Source organism: Somniosus microcephalus, chromosome 8, assembly GCF_052327205.1.
Source record: "Somniosus microcephalus isolate GS21.2 chromosome 8, FLI_Smic_1.0, whole genome shotgun sequence".
Classification (NCBI taxonomy): Eukaryota; Metazoa; Chordata; class Chondrichthyes; order Squaliformes; family Somniosidae; genus Somniosus; species Somniosus microcephalus.
The window spans coordinates 127,623,241-127,640,990 of NC_140994.1; the positions used below are offsets into that span (position 1 = coordinate 127,623,241).

Consider the following 17,750-nt stretch of genomic DNA (forward strand, 5'->3'; position numbering starts at 1 on the left):
TTCTTCACAGGCACACAGCAACCAATGAACCTTGTGGCCCAAAGCTTTTCAACCGTATCCATTAACTCGCCAACCAACGTGATGCCTCCAGGAGCGTCTCCTTTGATGGCCAGCAGTGTGCCGGTGGGCATGGGGATGCAAAACATGATTGGGACTGGTGCCATAGGGATGAATCCTATGGGTGTGCCTCAGAGCAATGTGATGAACCAAGGAATGATGGGAATGAGTGTGGGAATGGCTCCAGCTGGCATGACCATGACAGGTTCCATGGGGATGGGTGTTCCTGCCATGGGTCTCAATGCCAGCATAACGCCTACAATGGTGCAATCCAAGCAAGATGCCTTTGCCAATTTTGCCAACTTTAGCAAATGAGAAGGCTGGAAAGACTCCATTAACTAGATGAAGGTGTGAAGACTGCACATAATAGAACTTGAAACACGTGAAGATAGGTTGTCTTAAATTTTTATAGCTGTAAAGAACAAGTTTTGTGAAGAATATGGCATATTTTGTATTGGGGAGAAATCTAGTAATTGGCAAGATCTGTGCTATTGAACGTGTATGTCTGTTTCCTAACAGAGGTTGTTTAAGTAAAATCCCTTTCATTGGCATCTTGTTTGCGAGATACACCTGAAAGCCTTTTTAAATGTTGATGAATTTTAACTCTACTGAAATCACAGGGCAGGGAGGATTACATGGGTTGGGCAAAGTGGTTCATATCAAAAATAATTTTTGTACCTATCTTAATGGCCTTTAAGTCAGATCCCCGACAAAATCATTAAAATCCAGAAGATAATCATTAAAAGTTTTGCTGTTCTTTACCTCTACCTGGACACAATCAGTCTCTCCAGCAGTGCGATAATCAGCTTGTGTATATATCCTTTATGTAACAAATGAATGCAGAACTATTAAAGGTCTACGTAAAGGTACCAAAAAAAACCAAACCCGATTACTGGAATGTAAATAGTTTGGTGATATGTTCCAGTCTTAATAGAGGAAATTAAAATCTTTCTATCATGAAAATGTCTTTATTAATAATTAATAAATGGTGGTAGTTGCAGCTTTGATTTTGTTTCTTTTCCCCCACTCCCCCTTTCTTTAATGGTCACTGTCTAGTGCTGAAATGCAAACTTCAGCTACATATTTCCTTTGCAGTAGTGGGACTTCATGATGTGGGGTAAAGGAAGGGGAAGAGTAGCTCACATTGGTAATAGGTGAGTGCACAGGTTACCGGTCACCTTAATCCGACTATTTTCTACACGCACACACATGTACACGTGTGCCCTTTTCTTTCCCCCTCAGCCGAACGAACCCTGCAAGTGTGCAATACCCAAGACATTCCTCTGCTCTTCACAGAAACTAGAATTACTGCTAACCTTGCCCTGGTTTCCAAGGTGGCGCAGGTGAAGAGAGTTTCCCATTTCTTCCAAAAATGTGTACACTGTCGATTTTTTTTTTCTGATTCTGTTTTTTGAACGTTTTTTGCCTTGGTGATTGGTGAATCATGACACGGTGTTCTGTAATGTAAAGCCATGTTGGATGGGAACTTCACTGAGAAGAGACACTAGCTGCTAGTGATGCACAGGTCAAGCCCTCCACCTACAGTGATTTTTTTTTTCTCCTCCCCAACAAGCCAGAGAGGGGGAAAATGTGTTTCAATTGTACTCATGACCTGTTATGTATTACTGCAAACTATTCATTAAAATCTGTTACTTAAAATCTTTTTTTGCCCTTTCTCTGACTTTGTATTGAGACTTTGAAAAAAAATCATTGTGAAAGTAATTTTTTAATGAATAATTCACATTGCCTTAATGACTTTTTGCATTTGTCCCTTTTCCAACAAAAGGCATTCAGCACTCAAAATTTAAAGAGGGAAGATGCCTTGACCTAGTCTAAACCTTGCCAATTCTCCCATCTACAACATTTATAATTAGGCATAAATTAATGTACTTCAAGTATAGTATAATGAAAAGTGATTTGTTTCCTAAATAAGAAATGAGAGGGTGTAATTAGCAGTCTGCACTTTTTAATCATTCAGCAATTCAATGTGTTTGAATTGGGATCAAAGAATAAAAGCTTTCATGTATAGTTACATCAAAATAATCAATGCACGCTTCAGTAGCTTTAAAGCTGTCTGTTGTTTCTTTTTCCTGTAGTCTTCTAAATGATTTCCTTGTAACTACTCCTAGAACAACTTTCATTTTGATTGAGTATAAGCTGCTTTTAGTTGGGTTACAAATAACGCTAACTCAAAGTTAGGAGGTTTGACGCATACAGAGAATTCCAAAGAAGTGTGAAGCTTTTTGCTGGCATTCTCCCATTCCAGGTTTAATACTCTGTTTTAATTCTGGTCTGGTTACAAAATGTTTCTCCAGTAATAACGTTCTTATCCTGAGCATTTCAATGAAATGTACTGGAGTGTGCAAAATTATTGACATGATGCTCTGTGGGTGTTTTTTTTTCTCCACTGGGATTTCAGTAAAGTGGAATGGTGGGTGTGAGGTTTTTGTGCTGTGCCCACTTGAACTGGAGGAAGGAGAAAGAAGCACCAACCAGTATAACGAGATTTTGCCCTGACAAAGTTGGGCTGTGTTTGGAGAGTATTTTGATTTGTGTAATGCTAAGGTGGTTACAGGTCTGGCGGGGGTGGAAAACACAATTTGAGGTGATGAATTAAAAGCAAGACCACTGATTTGTGATTTGCACAGAATTTTGGAATACAATCCCCAAAGCATCTGGGAAATTTTTGACTTACTCAGTCTGTGCAAGCCAGTGCCATTGCACAATATTGGCAAGGTATGATTTTTTTTCCCTATAGTGTACTGGTACCAAACAAAAGGATGCTAAGGGTCCTAACAACTTGATAAGCTAAGTATTCTTGCAGTTATTTGAGGTTTTTGCATCTGTACCTTTTCCCCTGTGTATATATGTATATATAGGTGATCTTCGTCACTTTTGTTTTAGCTGTTGATTTGCATTTCTCCTTTCCTCTAGATTTTGCTATTAAAAATAAATGGCATATCTGATTTTAAATGAAAGTCTAGATGGTTAATGGTTTTTATAGCAGCTTTTAAAATGTAATGGCATTTTTCCATCAGTGGTTTTTATTTAATTGTAATTTAACAAAACATTTGTGCCTAATCCCATGAGCAGGCCTATTGTAAGTTTGATTATATAAAACACACTTCTCTCCCTTTAGTATAAATTCATAAACCATGCAGAATTCTCTGCATGTCTAATAGAATCCAGATGTCAACTTTACAAGCAAAGTAACAAAATCAAAAGTACCATCTAGAGTAGCGATGCTTAACATTGGCATTCTACATCTGAAGTGTTTGCTACTCCTGGTTCCCTCTTTAAGGATGAGCACTTTTGCCCTCACCAACTCAACAATCCTTAAAGACCAAGTTGTGTTCAAGTCTTGAATATTTTTGTGATAAGACAAGGCTCTTTTTTAAATTCATTCACGGGATGTGGGTGTCTCTGGCAAGGCCAGCATTTATTGCCCAACCCTAATTGCCCTTGAGAAGGGCAGTCTGTGTCCCTCAATGCTGTTGGGTAGGGAGTTCCAGGATTTTGAGGCAGCGACAATGAAGGAACGGCGATGTATTTCCAAGTCAGGCTGGTGTGTGACTTGGAAGGGGACTTGGAGGTGATGGTGTTCCCATGCACCTGCTGCCCTTGTCTTTCTAGGTAGTAGAGGTCGTGGGTTTGGGAGGTGCTGTCGAAGAAGCCTTGGTGAGTTGCTGCAGTGCATCATGTGGATGATATATACTGCAGCCATAATGAACCGGTGATGGAGGGAGTAAATGTTTAAGGTGGTGGATGGGGTGCCAGTCAAGCAGACTGCTTTGTCTTGGATGGTGTCAAGCTTCTTAAGTGTTGAAGTTGCACTCATCCAGGCAAGTTCAGAGTATTCCATCACACTCCTGACTTGTGCCTTGTAGATGGTGAAAAGGCTTTGGGAAGTAAGGAGGTGAGATACTCGCCGCAAAATACCCAGCCTCTGACCTGCTCTTGTAGCCACAGTATTTATAAAGCTGGTCCAATTAAGCTTCTGGTCAATGGTGACTCCCAGGATGTTGGTGGGGGATTCGATGATGGTAATGTCATGGAGGTGGTTAGAGACTCTAGCTAGAGATAGTCATTGCCTGGCACTTATCAGACCAAGCCTGAAAGTTGTCCAGGTCTTGCTGCATGCAGGCACGGACTGCTTCATTATCTGAGGAGTTGCGAATGGAACTGAATTCTCTAATCATCAGCGAACATCCCCACTTCTGACCTTATGATTGTACCCATCAGATTCTTAAGACAAAATACAAGAGAAAATCTGACTGACAGTCTCTGCTCTCTAACCTCCAGTCTCTCTTCCTCTCTCAACCTTTGTCTGTTTTATCTATGTCATTCTAATCATTGCTGCTCTGAATTGTCATCTGTTTTGCACCAAATGAACCTTGGTCTTTCACCTTGATTTCTGTTAAATAACAGAAGCCTTTTGTGTGCAGACCTTTATTAGACCTGATCCTTTAATCAGATTTCCAAGGATAGCATGTACAAAATCCAGAATGAAAGTGTTGGGGTGCGGAGACAATGGATTTTAGCAACAGCAGTAGTGTCATGGAAGCCCAGGAGGAGGAAGAAAATCAAGTGTCCCTTCCTGGACTGCACCTGGTTCCCTCAACGTGCTACAGGTAGAAATCTGGGAGCAGCTTAACCTCTCGGGAGTGTGAAACCAAAGCAATTTCCTACCATCACCAGATAAAAATGAAATATTGTACAAAAATATCCAACCCAACAGCACCCACATCCAGGTAGGATAGGCCTGGTGGCACTCCTGCTACTTGCCCCTTCCATCCTGCGGTCATGGTGGCTGAGGAGTCCAATGTCACTGCATCAACATGTCAGAAAACCTCTCAACATGTTACTGTAAACTTTCCTCAGTAACTGTCTCCGGTTCAGAGTTATTCCACGTGGATTCCAACTGAACTTCCACCCTTCATGTTTCGGATCCACCCAGGATTACAAATATCTCCTCGATATTCATTGTTCCTCGAACTACTGCTCTCACCGCATCTTGAGATCCACGCTCAACGCCATGCGCCACCACATGAACAACCTCGACCTCTCCAGCAGCACCCACACACTCTATTTCAAAGCTGTCTGCGTCCACAGTTCCATTTCATCCTTCAACTCATCTGACGCTTCAACAAACCTTTTTTTCTTCCTTTCTGATATCCAGGATCGCAAGCTTCATCAACTCGTGGACACCAACGCCCCTCCAGAACCTTCTTCCCCGTTACTTTCCTCTGATCCCATCCCTTCTTCCAATCTCACCCCCTGCCGTGTTTTCACTATCCCCTCTGACCTTCCCCTCTCTGACCCCGAACAATCAGTCCTCGGCAAAGGCCTGAGCTTCATCCCCTTATGCCCCCATCTGAATGAATTTCGAGCTCGGCACGATGCTGAGCTCTTCTTCCGCCGCCTTTGTCCCCGTGCCCACTTCTCTGGCCAGGAGTCTTCCCCCCGCACGGCTGATCCTTTCTCCCGCTTTCTAAATTCTCCTTCTACCTGGACCTCTCCCTCTGGCCTCTTACCCTCTCTAGATCTTTTCATTGCTAACTGCCGACGTGACATCGGCCGTCTCCTTTTCTCTGCTCCCCTCTCTCACTCCAACCTACCTCCCTCTGAACTTGCACTCCCTTTTCTCCGATCCAATCCTAACATTATCATTAAGCCTGCTGATAAGGGTGGTGCTGTTGTTGTTTGGCGAACCGACCTCTACCGTGCAGAAGCTGAATGCCAACTCTCCAACACCACCTCCTACCTCCGCCTGGACCATGACCCCACTAGCAAACATCAAGCCATTGTTTCCAAGCGTGTCACTGACCTCATCTCCTCTGGAGATCTTCCCTCCATGGCCGGCAACCTCATAGTCCCCCAACCCCGCACAGCCCGCTTCTACCTCCTTCCCAAGATCCACAAACAGGACTGCCCTGGTAGACCCAACGTTTCAGCCTGTTCTTGCCCCACGGAACTTATCTCTTCCTATCTCGACTATTTTTTCTCCCCTTGTCCATGCTCTTCCCACCTACATTCGCGACTCTTCCGACGCCCTCCGTCACTTTTAACAGTTTCCTGGCCCCAACCGTCTCCTTTTCACTATGGACGTCCAATCCCTCTACACCTCCATCCCCCACCAGGACGGCCTTGGGGCGCTCCGTTTCTTCCTTGAACAGAGGCCCAACCAGTCCCCATCCACCACCACCCTCCTCCGCCTGGCTGAACTTGTTCTCACATTGAACAACTGTGGTAAACCACTGTTATACCTGTCTGTGTCTGTATGTGTATTCCACTAGGTACAGGTCTGGACATGCCTCGGCTGACTCCTCCCACTATTCCAGGTATATAAGTGACTACCTCCCAGTCCCTTAGTATTCTGGACGGGTCGACCACTCGAGACAAGACCTTCATTCTTTAGTTAATAAAAGCCTGATTGTTACTCGCTCAACCTCAGTCTTTTGAGTAATTGATGGCGCATCAATTTTATTAACTAAATTTTTTATAATGGAGAAGATCCTCACACCAGCATGCCTGGACCTGGACAGTCGGGAAGCGGACACTTCCACCAAGTTTGCTCACTGGCTCACGTGCTTCGAGACATTCCTGACTGCCTCCACTGCGGTCGAAACGGATGCGGACAAACTGTCTGTCCTGTTCTCCAAGGTGAACCATCGAGTGTACTCAGTCATCCGGGACGCGACCTCGTACACAGCCGCCCTCCAGCTCCTCAAGACCCAGTACACGCGCCCTGTGAACGAAGTATACGCTAGGCACCTTCTGGGGAGTCGCAAGCAACAACCTGGGGAATCGACTGAGGAATACCTCCAAGCACTGTCCGTGCTTGGCCGGGCCTGTGGGTGTAAGGCGGTAACGCCCACTAAGTACATGGAGGAACTGATCCGGGATGCCTTCGTAGCGGGCCACAGGTCCAACTACACGCGACTGCTGGAGCAGAGTGACCTCACCCTCGACAAAGCCTCCGACATCGCACTAACGCTGGACGCAGCCTTCCGGGGCATGGATGCCTACTCCTCTGCACCGTGGACGCCGCGGGGAACGACAACCTGGGACACGGTAGGACAGCCCCATAGCACCGTGCCACCCCAGCCACAGCCCAACAATGGCCCAACTACCGCAGCAGTGTCCCAAAGCCAGGCAGCAGTGTCCCAAAGCCAGACAGCAGTATCCCAAGGCCAGAAATGCTACTTCTGTGGCCAGGCCAAACACCCCAGAGCGCGCTGCCCGACGAAGAATGCGACCTGCTCGGGCTGCGGGAAAAAGGGACACTACGCCAGCATCTGCAAGGCCAAAGCCACCCCGAATGCCAGCAGCACCGCGTGTGGGCCGTGCGAGCCGCCATCTTGGGCCCCCAACAGCGCCCCGTGCGGGCCGCCATCTTGGGCCTCACCAGCCATGTGCGAACCACCGCAGCAGCAGCCATCTTGGACGACTCCAGCCACATGGGAATCATGGACGCCGCCATCTTGGACACCAGCCAGGACGCAGCAGACCGCCAACCCCCCCATCTGATACTCGCAGCGACACACCGACCCCTACGCTAGCCTCTGTGACGCTGGACCAAACGAGACCGCACCAGCTAGCTCGGTCCAAAATGGACGTTAAGGTAAACGGCCATGCAATAAACTGCCTTTTTGACTCCGGGAACACAGAGAGCTTCATCCACCCCGACACGGTGCGGCGTTGCTCTCTCCCAGTCCTGCCTGCGCACCAGCGGATTTCTATGGCCTCCGAGTCCCAGTCAGCGGACATTGGCGGCTACTGCGTGGTGACACTAGTAGTAGACGGGACTGTGTTCAATAATTTTAAACTCCTGGTCCTGCCCGACCTCTGCGCTGCCGTTCTACTGGGGTTGGATTTCCAGTGCCACCTCAAAAGCGTTACGATGGCGTACGGTGGCCCCCTCCCCCCACTCACAGCCAGCAGCCTCCAAATTGCCCGCCGCGCACCAGATGCAACCTTTCCACACTCAGAGTCCCACCCCCCCCACTGTTTGCTAACCTCACCCCCGACTGTAAGCCCATCGCCACAAAGAGCAGGCGATACAGTGCCGGGGACAGGGTTTTCATCAAAACCGAAGTGGAACGGCTCCTGAAGGAGGCGATTATTGAGGGCAGCTCCAGCCCCTGGCGAGCCCAGGTTGTGGTCGTTAAGACCGGCGAGAAACAACGCCTGGTCATCGACTACAGCCAAACAATAAACCGCTACACCCTGCTGGACGCCTACCCATTCCCCCACATAGCTGACATGGTCAACCAGATCGCGCAGTACCGCGTCTTTTCGACCATTGACCTGAAATCAGCGTACCACCAGCTCCCCATCAGCCCTGAAGACCGCCAGTATACTGCTTTTGAGGCAAACGGCCGCCTCTATCACTTCCTTAGGGTTCCCTTCGGCGTTACCAACGGGGTCTCCGTCTTCCAAAGGGAGATGGACCGGATGGTCGATCAAAATGAGCTGCAGGCCACTTTCCCTTACCTAGGTAATGTGACCATCTGCGGCCATGACTTGCAGGACCATGACGCAAACCTCGAGAAATTCCTCCGCACCGCCCAACTCCTGAACCTGACATATAACAAGGAGAAGTGCATATTCCGCACAGACCGCCTCGCCATCCTTGGCTGTGTTGTGGAACACGGGGTCATCGGTCCCGACCCGGACCGGATGCGTCCCCTTATGGAACTCCCACTGCCCTACTGCCTAAAAGCTCTGAAGAGGTGCCTAGGGTTTTTTTCCTACTACGCTCAGTGGGTCCCCTACTATGCAGACAAAGCCCGTCCGCTGATCAAGTCCACCTCTTTTCCCGTGACGGCAGAGGCCCGCTTAGCCTTCCACCGTATCAAGGAAGACATTGCCAAAGCCACCATGCACGCAGTGGACGAATCCATCCCCTTCCAGGTGGAAAGCGATGCGTCCGACTTTGCTCTGGCCGCCACCCTTAATCAGGCGGAGAGACCTGTGGCATTCTTCTCACGAACCCTCCAGGGCCCGGAGACCAGACACTCCGCGGTCGAGAAGGAGGCCCAGGCTATCGTGGAGGCTGTGCGTCATTGGAGGCACTACCTGGCCGGAAAACGATTTACCCTGCTCACTGACCAGCGTTCAGTTGCTTTTATGTTCAACAACAAGCAGAGGGGCAAAATCAAAAATGACAAGATCTTGAGGTGGAGAATCGAACTTTCCACCTACAATTATGAGATCTTGTACTGGCCTGGGAAGCTCAATGAACCCCCAGATGCCCTATCGCGTGGCACCTGCGCCAGCGCGCAGATCGATAGGCTGAGGGCCCTCCACAATGACCTCTGCCACCCGGGGGTCACCAGGTTCTTCCACTTCATCAAGGCCCGCAACCTGCCTTACTCCATCGAGGAGGTCAGGACCATGACCAAGAACTGCCAAGTCTGCGCTGAGTGCAAACCGCACTTTTATAGACCAGACAGAGCCCACCTGATAAAAGCCACTCGCCCTTTCGAACGCCTGAGCGTCGATTTCAAAGGGCCTCTCCCCTCCTCCGACCGCAATGTGTACTTCCTCAACATCATTGACGAGTACTCCCGGTTCCCGTTCGCTATCCCCTGCCCGGACATGACCAGTGCCACGGTCATTAAATCTCTGAACAGCCTCTTCACCCTGTTCGGTTTCCCCAGCTATATCCATTGCGACCGGGGCTCATCGTTTATGAGCGACGAACTCCGCCAGTACCTGCTCGCTAGGGGTATAGCCACAAGCAGGACCACCAGTTACAACCCCCGGGGGAACGGACAGGTGGAAAGAGAGAATGCAACAGTTTGGAAGGCCGCCCTACTAGCCTTAAAGTCTAGGGGCCTTCCGACCTCCCGCTGGCAGGAGGTGCTCCCCGATGCGCTCCACTCGATTCGGTCACTGCTCTGCACTGCCACCAATGCCACCCCTCACGAGAAAATGTTTGTCTTCCCAAGGAAGTCCACATCGGGGACATCGTTACCGCCATGGCTGACGTCCCCAGGGCCGGTACTACTGAGAAGACACGTGAGGGCCAATAAAATGGACCCCCTGGTCGAGAGGGTCGACCTCCTCCACGCCAACCCCCAGTACGCTTACATTGCGTACCCGGACGGGCGGGAGGACACAGTCTCCATACGAGACCTCGCACCCTCGGGGACCGCTCTAACCCACTACCCATTACCACCCCCCCCCCCCTCACGACCCGATATCCAACCCCAGCAGCCGGCTCGCCTTGGACCGTCACCCACGAGGACTACACTCCAGGGCCCCAGCCTACACGGGACGCGACGCCGGAAGCTCCACCACCCCTGCCGTCGCCACGTCGATCACAGCGGCAGACAAGACCTCCGGAGAGACTCCAATACATGAACTTTTAAATACACTTCACCCCGCCGGACTCATTTTTAAACAAGGGGTGAATGTGGTAAACCACTGTTATACCTGTCTGTGTCTGTATGTGTATTCCACTAGGTACAGGTCTGGACATGCCTCGGCTGACTCCTCCCACTATTCCAGGTATATAAGTGACTACCTCCCAGTCCCTTAGTATTCTGGACGGGTCGACCACTCGAGACAAGACCTTCATTCTTTAGTTAATAAAAGTCTGATTGTTACTCGCTCAACCTCAGTCTTTTGAGAAATTGATGGCGCATCAACAACTTCTTTTGACTCCACTCATTTCCTCCAAATTAAAGGTGTTGCTATGGGAACCCGCATGGGCCCTAGCTATGCCTGCCTGTTCATGGGATATGTGGAACCTTCTTTGTTCCAGTCCTACTCAGGTCCCCTCCCTCACCTCTTTTTCCGGTGCATCGATGACTGTATTGATGCCGTTTCCTGCTCTCGCCCTGAACTAGATAAGTTCATTCACTTTACTTCCAATTTCTACCCTTCCCTCACCTTCACATGGTCCATCTCCGACTCTTCCCTTCCCTTCCTTGACTTCTCCATCTCCATTTCTGGCGATCGGCTTTCAACAAACATCCACTACAAGCCCACCGACTCCCACAGCTACCTGGACTACACTTCCTCCCACCCCGCTTCCTGTAAGGACTCTATTCCATTCTCCCAGTTTCTCCGTCTCCGCCGCGTCTGTTCTGACAATGCCACCTTCCATACCAGTGCTTCCAACATGTCTTCCTTTTTACTCAACCGAGGATTCCCCTCTACTGTGGTTGACACGGCCCTTGACCGTGTCTGTTCTATTTCCCGCACTTCTGCTCTCACCCCTTCCTCTCCCTCCCGGAACCACGATAGGGTTCCCCTTGTCCTCACCTTTCACCCCACCAGCCTCCACATTTAATGGATCATCCTCCGCCATTTCCACCACCTCCAACGTGATCCCACCACCAAACACATCTTCCCCTCACCTCCCCTTTCAGCATTCCGAAGGGACTGCTCCCTCCGCGACACCCTAGTCCACTCCTCAATCACCCCCAACAGCCCTTCTCCTTCACCTGGCACCTTCCCATGCAAGCGCAGGAGATGCAACACATGCCCTTTTACCTCCTCCCTTCCCACTGTCCAGGGCCCCAAACACCCCTTCCAGGTGAAACAGCGATTTACTTGTACTTCTTGCAATTTAATATACTGTATTCGCTGCTCACGATGCGGTCTCCGCTACATTGGGGAGACCAAATGCAGATTGGGCGACCGCTTTGCGGAACACCTCCGTTCAGTCCGTAAGGGTGACCCTGAGCTTCCGGTCGCCTGTCACTTTAATTCACCGCTTCACCCCCGCTCTGATCTCTCTGTCCTCGGCCTATTACATTGTTCCAATGAAGCGCAACGTAAGCTCGAGGAACAGCACCTCATCTTTCGATTGGGCACTTTACAGCCTGCCGGACTCAACATTGAGTTCAACAATTTCAGATAATTATCCCTGCCCCCATTTTTCATGCAGTATGATTTTTGCCATTCCCACTTGCAACATTTTTATCTTTCCTGCCTCTTAGAAAAGTACAGGGTGTTCTTTCAATTCCTTCCTCCCTCCCCTCTTAACCCCCCCCCCCCCCCCACCGTCTCTGCACCTGCTTAATATCTGTTACATCTCCAGCTTTTTCCAGTTCTGAAGGGTCCCGGACCTGAAACGTTAACTGTTTCTCTCTCCACGGATGCTGCCTGGCCTGCTGAGTATTTCCAGCATTTTCTGTTGTTATTTCAGATTTCCAGCATCCGCAGTATTTTGCTATTATGTTACTGTAAATACTGGTTAAGAAAAACTGATTTTGCGTAAAACAAGTGTAAAATTCTGAAACAATACTTTATTAAAAACAGTAAATGATGTGAATCTGAAATAACAAGAGAGGGTTGGAAATGAACCCATGGCTTGACTATATCTGACAGGTAATGTTCAAGTTGCAGTTCTGAGTCTTCATCCAAAATGTTAACCTGTATTTCTCCTTCCCAATGTAGAACGACCTGCTGTGCATTTATGTTCCAACAGCCCCAAGCCTGTTAATTTTGTCTTAAGGCCTAGACTCAAAAGCCCCCAAAGTGCATTTTATTGATTTTATTTCTCTCTCATTGTTGATTTCTCAGAGTCCTTTATGCTCTTCTGCGAAATGCAAATAGCATATCAACATCTTTTTGTAATATTTTAGCCTGGAGAAACACTGAGGTAATGTTCATCACATTTTACTACTTGACATTTAGTTGGGCCACAGTTGCTGAGAAATGGGATTTTAAAAACCCCTGCCATACGGCACAGAGCTCAGTAATTAACCAGCTCTTAAATTGGATGCCATAATGGGCACTACTCGTAGAGAGGCAGATATGTTGAGCGGACTGGTTACATTTACCATCTGGTACCCCTGCAGCTGGCAATCTAATGAATATGCACCTGCTCAACAAGGAGCTAGTTCATTAATAATCTAGTGTTGAGATACCGCGGCAAACGTGGGAGTCGAGACCAGAGCCAGTGAAACAGTACAGCTTTTTATTTCAGCCTCATGGCAAAACAGGAACTAGAAAAGCCCGCGCATCCACTTAAATACTTCCCAGATAGGAAGTGCTCCCGGCAGCCTGTCCCTGCGGGAAACAAGTTGCTGGAGGAAAGGGCCCCCGGCTGGGGGCTTCTGCTTAGACTGTCTGTGCCGCCGTGAGCGGATTATGTCCAGTGGTAGCGTGTCGCCACAGAGCTCCCCCCAGAATCCGCTTAGGAGGAGTGGACGAGTCGTGACGGTGGTCTAATGGTTCTGCCGCAGCGGCTCTGAGTGGTCGCCGGTCTGGTTGGTTGGGTCGGGCGGTTCACCGCCAGCTGTGCTGGCTTGCCGGGGGGACGGCCTCTAGTTGGAGGCTGGGCCACGGGGACCTGTTCCCCTGGTTCTGTGTGTGCTGGTTTGAGCCGGTCGATGGAGACTGTCTCGACCTTGTCGCCGAGTCGCAGCTTGAAGACCTTGTCCCTGGTTTGTAGTACCTCGTACGGACCATCGTACGGGGGTCGCAGGGGCCCGCGGTGCGCGTCGTGTCGCACGAAGACGAAGCGCGCCTGCTGTAAATTTGGCGGGCCGTGAGGTGCGAGTTCGCCGTGTCGGTTGACCGGAAGTGGGGCGAACTGCTGAGCGGAAGAGAAAGAGTCGAGCCGCTGCTGTTCGGCCGACCAAGGCTTGGTAGGCTCCGGAAGGAATTCGCCTGGGACGCGCAACGGTTGTCCGTAGACTAACTCCGCTGCCGAGGACTGGAGGTCTTCCTTGACCGCGGTGCGTAGGCCGAGTAGCACCCACGGTAGGCGGTCAGTCCAGGTACTGTCCTGCAGGCCGGCGCGGAGTGAGGCCTTGAGTGACCTGTGGAAGCGTTCACAAAGTCCGTTGGCCTGCGGGTGGTACGCCGTGGTGCAGTGGAGCGTCACCCCGAGGTTGCGTGCTGTGGCCGTCCAGAGTTCGGAGGTGAACTGGGCGCCTCTGTCGGAGGTTATGTCGGCCGGTACGCCGAACCTCACAACCCAGGTGTTAACGAACGCCCTGGCGATGCCGGCTGTGGTGGTGGAGGTCAGCGGCACTGCCTCAGGCCAGCGTGTGTAGCGGTCGACCATCGTGAGGAGATAAGTTTGGCCTTGCGATGGCGGCAGGGGACCGACGATGCCGACGTGTACGTGGTCGAAGCGGCGGCTGGGTACCTCGAAGTCTCCCAGGGGTGCTTTGGTGTGCAGCTGTACCTTAGCCCGTTGGCAGGCAAGGCAGGAGGTGGCCCAAGTCCGAACATCTCTGCTGAGGCCGCGCCAGACGAAGCGCTTGGAGAGGAGTTTGATGGATGCGCGGGAACCCGGGTGAGAGAGCCCGTGGAGCGTGTCGAAGACGCGGTGGCGCCAGGTCTCGGGGACGACCGGCCTGGGTTGGCCGAGTGAGACGTCGCACGTGACTGCCGTGGCTTCGGGCCCGTGCGTGACCTTGGCTAGGCGTAGCCCTGGCAGGCTGGTAGCCGCCGAGAGGAGGTCTGGGTCCGTGAGCTGGGCCGCTGCTAGTTGTGCGTAGTCGACCGCGAGGTGATTCGCACAGACGGCGGGACGGGAAAGGCAGTCGGCGACCACGTTGTCTCTACCGGAGACGTGCTGAATGTCCGTAGTAAACTCGGAGACGGCCGCGAGCTGGCGTTGCTGCCTAGCGGACCAGGGTTCGGTGTGCTTGGCCATCGCGTATGTGAGTGGCTTGTGGTCCACATACGCGGTGAAGGGGCGGCCTTCCAGGAGGAACCTGAAATGGCGGACCGACAGGTGGAGTGCGAGAAGCTCGCGGTCGAAAGTGGAGTATTTGACCTCCGGGGGGCGCAGTTGGCGGCTGTAGAAAGCAAGTGGCTGCCACGCGCCATTGACCCACTGCTCGAACACGGCCCCGACCGCGTGGTCGGAGGCGTCGGTGGTGAGCGCGACCCGGGCATCGGCCCTCGGGTGCGCGAGCAGAGTGGCGTCGGCGAGCGCGTTTTTGGTGGCGTCGAAGGCGGCTGTCGTGTCAGTGGTCCAGGCTACGTCCATCTTGCTGGATTTTCCTCGGAGGGAGTCGTATAGAGGCTTCATGAGGGCTGCGGCTCTGGGGATGAACCTGTTGTAGAAGTTCACCATCCCGAGGAACTCCTGGAGGCCCTTGATGGTTGTGGGGCGGGGGAATTGCTGGACGGTCTGCACCTTGTTGGGCAGGGGGATGGCCCCAGCAGGGGTGATGTGGTGACCGAGAAAATCGATCTCGGTTAGGCCGAATTGGCACTTCGCCGGGCTGAGGATGAGCCCGTGTTGGGCTAGGCGCCCGAACAGGATGCGAAGGTGTTCGAGGTGTTCCTGTTTGGAGGAGCTGGCCACGAGAATGTCGTCTAGATAGACGAATAGGAAGTTCAGGTCCTGGAGGACTGAGTCCATAAGGCGCTGGAAAGCCTGTGCTGCATTCTTGAGGCCGAAGGGCATCCTCAGGAACTCGAACAGGCCGAATGGGGTGATGACGGCCGTTTTGGGGATGTCCGCGGGGTGTACGGGGACTTGGTGGTAACCGCGCACCAGGTCGACTTTGGAAAAGACGGTTCGTCCGGCCAGTCGGGCCGAGAAGTCCTGGATGTGTGGCACCGGGTATCGATCGGGGGTGGTGGCGTCGTTGAGGCGGCGGTAGTCCCCGCAAGGGCGCCAGCCTCCGCCGGGCTTGGGGGCGATGTGGAGGGGCGAGGCCCAAGGGCTGCTGGAGCGGCGGATGATGCCGAGTTGTCCCATGGTGGTGAACTCGGCCCGCGCGATTTCCAGCTTGGCCGGGTTGAGTCTGCGGGCGTGGGCAGAAACTGGGGGGCCGGTGGTGGGGATATAGTGTTCCACACCGTGCTTGGCGGCTTTGGCCGAAAAGGTCGGGTTAGTGAGGGCGGGAAACTCAGCTAGGAGTGCCGAGTAGTCGTCCGTGGCTCTGGCGAGGCAGTAGGTCGTCGGGCCGGCCGAACGGGCCGGGGTAAAGGCGCCGGGGATGGGGGCCATAGTGTTGATGTCGACGAGGCGGTGCCTCGGAATGTCGACAAGGAGGCCGTGGGCGCGTAGGAAGTCGGCGCCGATGAGTGGGCAGAGGACCTTGGTTGTGAGGAACTCCCAGCGGTAGCGGCGGCCCGCGAGGTCGAGCGTGACCATGCGGGTGCCATATGTGCGGATTTCAGAGCCGTTGGCTGCAGCCAGTGTGATACCCTGTGTGCCGCGTTGGATCTCGAGGGCGGAGGCGGGGGTGATGCTGTGCTGGGCCCCTGTGTCGCACAGAAATCGGCGGTTGGTTCTGTCGTCAGTGACGTACAGTAGGGGCTCCTTCTGCCCCGCGGCCATCGCGGGGGCCGGTGCGGGGGGGGGTTTGAAGGTACACGGTGGCGTGCAGCGTTGAGCCCTAGCGCCAAAACGGGTGTGGTAGTAGCAGTGACCCGGAGTGGTAGGGCGGTCGGGCCTAGCGGCCCGGGAAGACCGCGTGGTCGCTGCCGTGAGGTTGGGCGCGACGTCGCGAGTGGCCTGTGCAGAGAGCAGCCGGTCGGCCTTTTCGGCTATATCATTCAGGTCCGTGGAGTCAGACTCCACAATGAGCAGGCGGATGCTGGCGGGGAGCTGCCGAATGAAAAGCGTGCGAAAAAGGGCGCCGGGATTTTTGTCGTCTGAGAGGGACAGCATGTGGGAAAGCAGGTCTGATGGTGAAGCGTCACCAAGGCCGGGGAGGTCCAGGAGTTGGCAGTGGCGCTGGTAAGAGGACGTTTGAAATTTTTTAAGTAGCGCAGCCTTCAGATGTTCGTACTTGCCATCCGTTGGTGGATTCTGCAGCGCTGCCCAAACCTTGGGGACTGTAGCGTAGGTGAGCGAGGCGACGAGGTAGTCGTACTTCGTGGCGTCGACTGTAATGCCTTTCAGCCGGAATCTGGACTCGGCTTGAACGAACCAGGCTTCGGCGAGGTTCTCCCAAAAGTCTGGTAATTTAACCGTGACTGCGTTTGTATCCGCCATGCTAGCTTAGGATTCGTCCTGAGCGTCGGGGTCACCAGTGTTGAGATACTGCGGCAAACGTGGGAGTCGAGACCAGAGCCAGTGAAACAGTACAGCTTTTTATTTCAGCCTCATGGCAAAACAGGAACTAGAAAAGCCCGCGCATCCACTTAAATACTTCCCAGACAGGAAGTGCTCCCGGCAGCCTGTCCCTGCGGGAAACAAGTTGCTGGAGGAAAGGGCCCCCGGCTGGGGGCTTCTGCTTAGACTGTCTGTGCCGCCGTGAGCGGATTATGTCCAGTGGTGGCGTGTCGCCACACTAGTACCTATAGGAAAAATATCTTTGTCAGTCGTTACTGGGATTGGAGTTAACGTAGTGTAAATCATCATTGTCAAATAGAAGTGAAGTGGTGAATTAGCAGCAGAGGGTATTTGGATAGATGAAATGTTTCTGGCTTGTTTACTGACTCAGTCCAGAAAGACATTTCCCCCCCCCCCCCCCCAATCTTTCCCTAAAAACATTGATCAAGCTGCAGCACCCCGGTATCTGATACCCCCCATACCGTCCCATCGAGCTACAGCCCCCCATTGTTGTGTGGTCACATCGAGCTGTAGCCCCGCAGTACCTAACCACCCTCGCCCCACATACAGTCCCATCGAGTTGTAGACCACCCTTCCCCAGTACCTGACCCCATCGTGATGCAGCACTCCAGTCCCTGACTCACTACGATGCTATCTACATAAGATATGGCAGTTAGTACCTTCATGAAATTTGTGT

General features: G+C 52.0%; 1 protein-coding gene across 2 annotated transcripts in view; it reads left to right on the plus strand.

Annotated features, from left to right (window-relative positions):
• Positions 1-1,720, plus strand: part of LOC147113778 (clathrin interactor 1-like) — a 202,016-nt gene extending 200,296 nt beyond the window's left edge. For both annotated transcript variants that reach the window (XM_085995101.1, XM_085995102.1), the window contains one exon: positions 11-1,720. In XM_085995101.1, the coding sequence (XP_085851227.1) occupies positions 11-372 (362 nt within the window). In that variant the 3' untranslated portion in view covers positions 373-1,720. The remainder of the gene's footprint in view (positions 1-10) is intronic.
• The last annotated feature ends 16,030 nt before the right edge of the window (positions 1,721-17,750 follow it).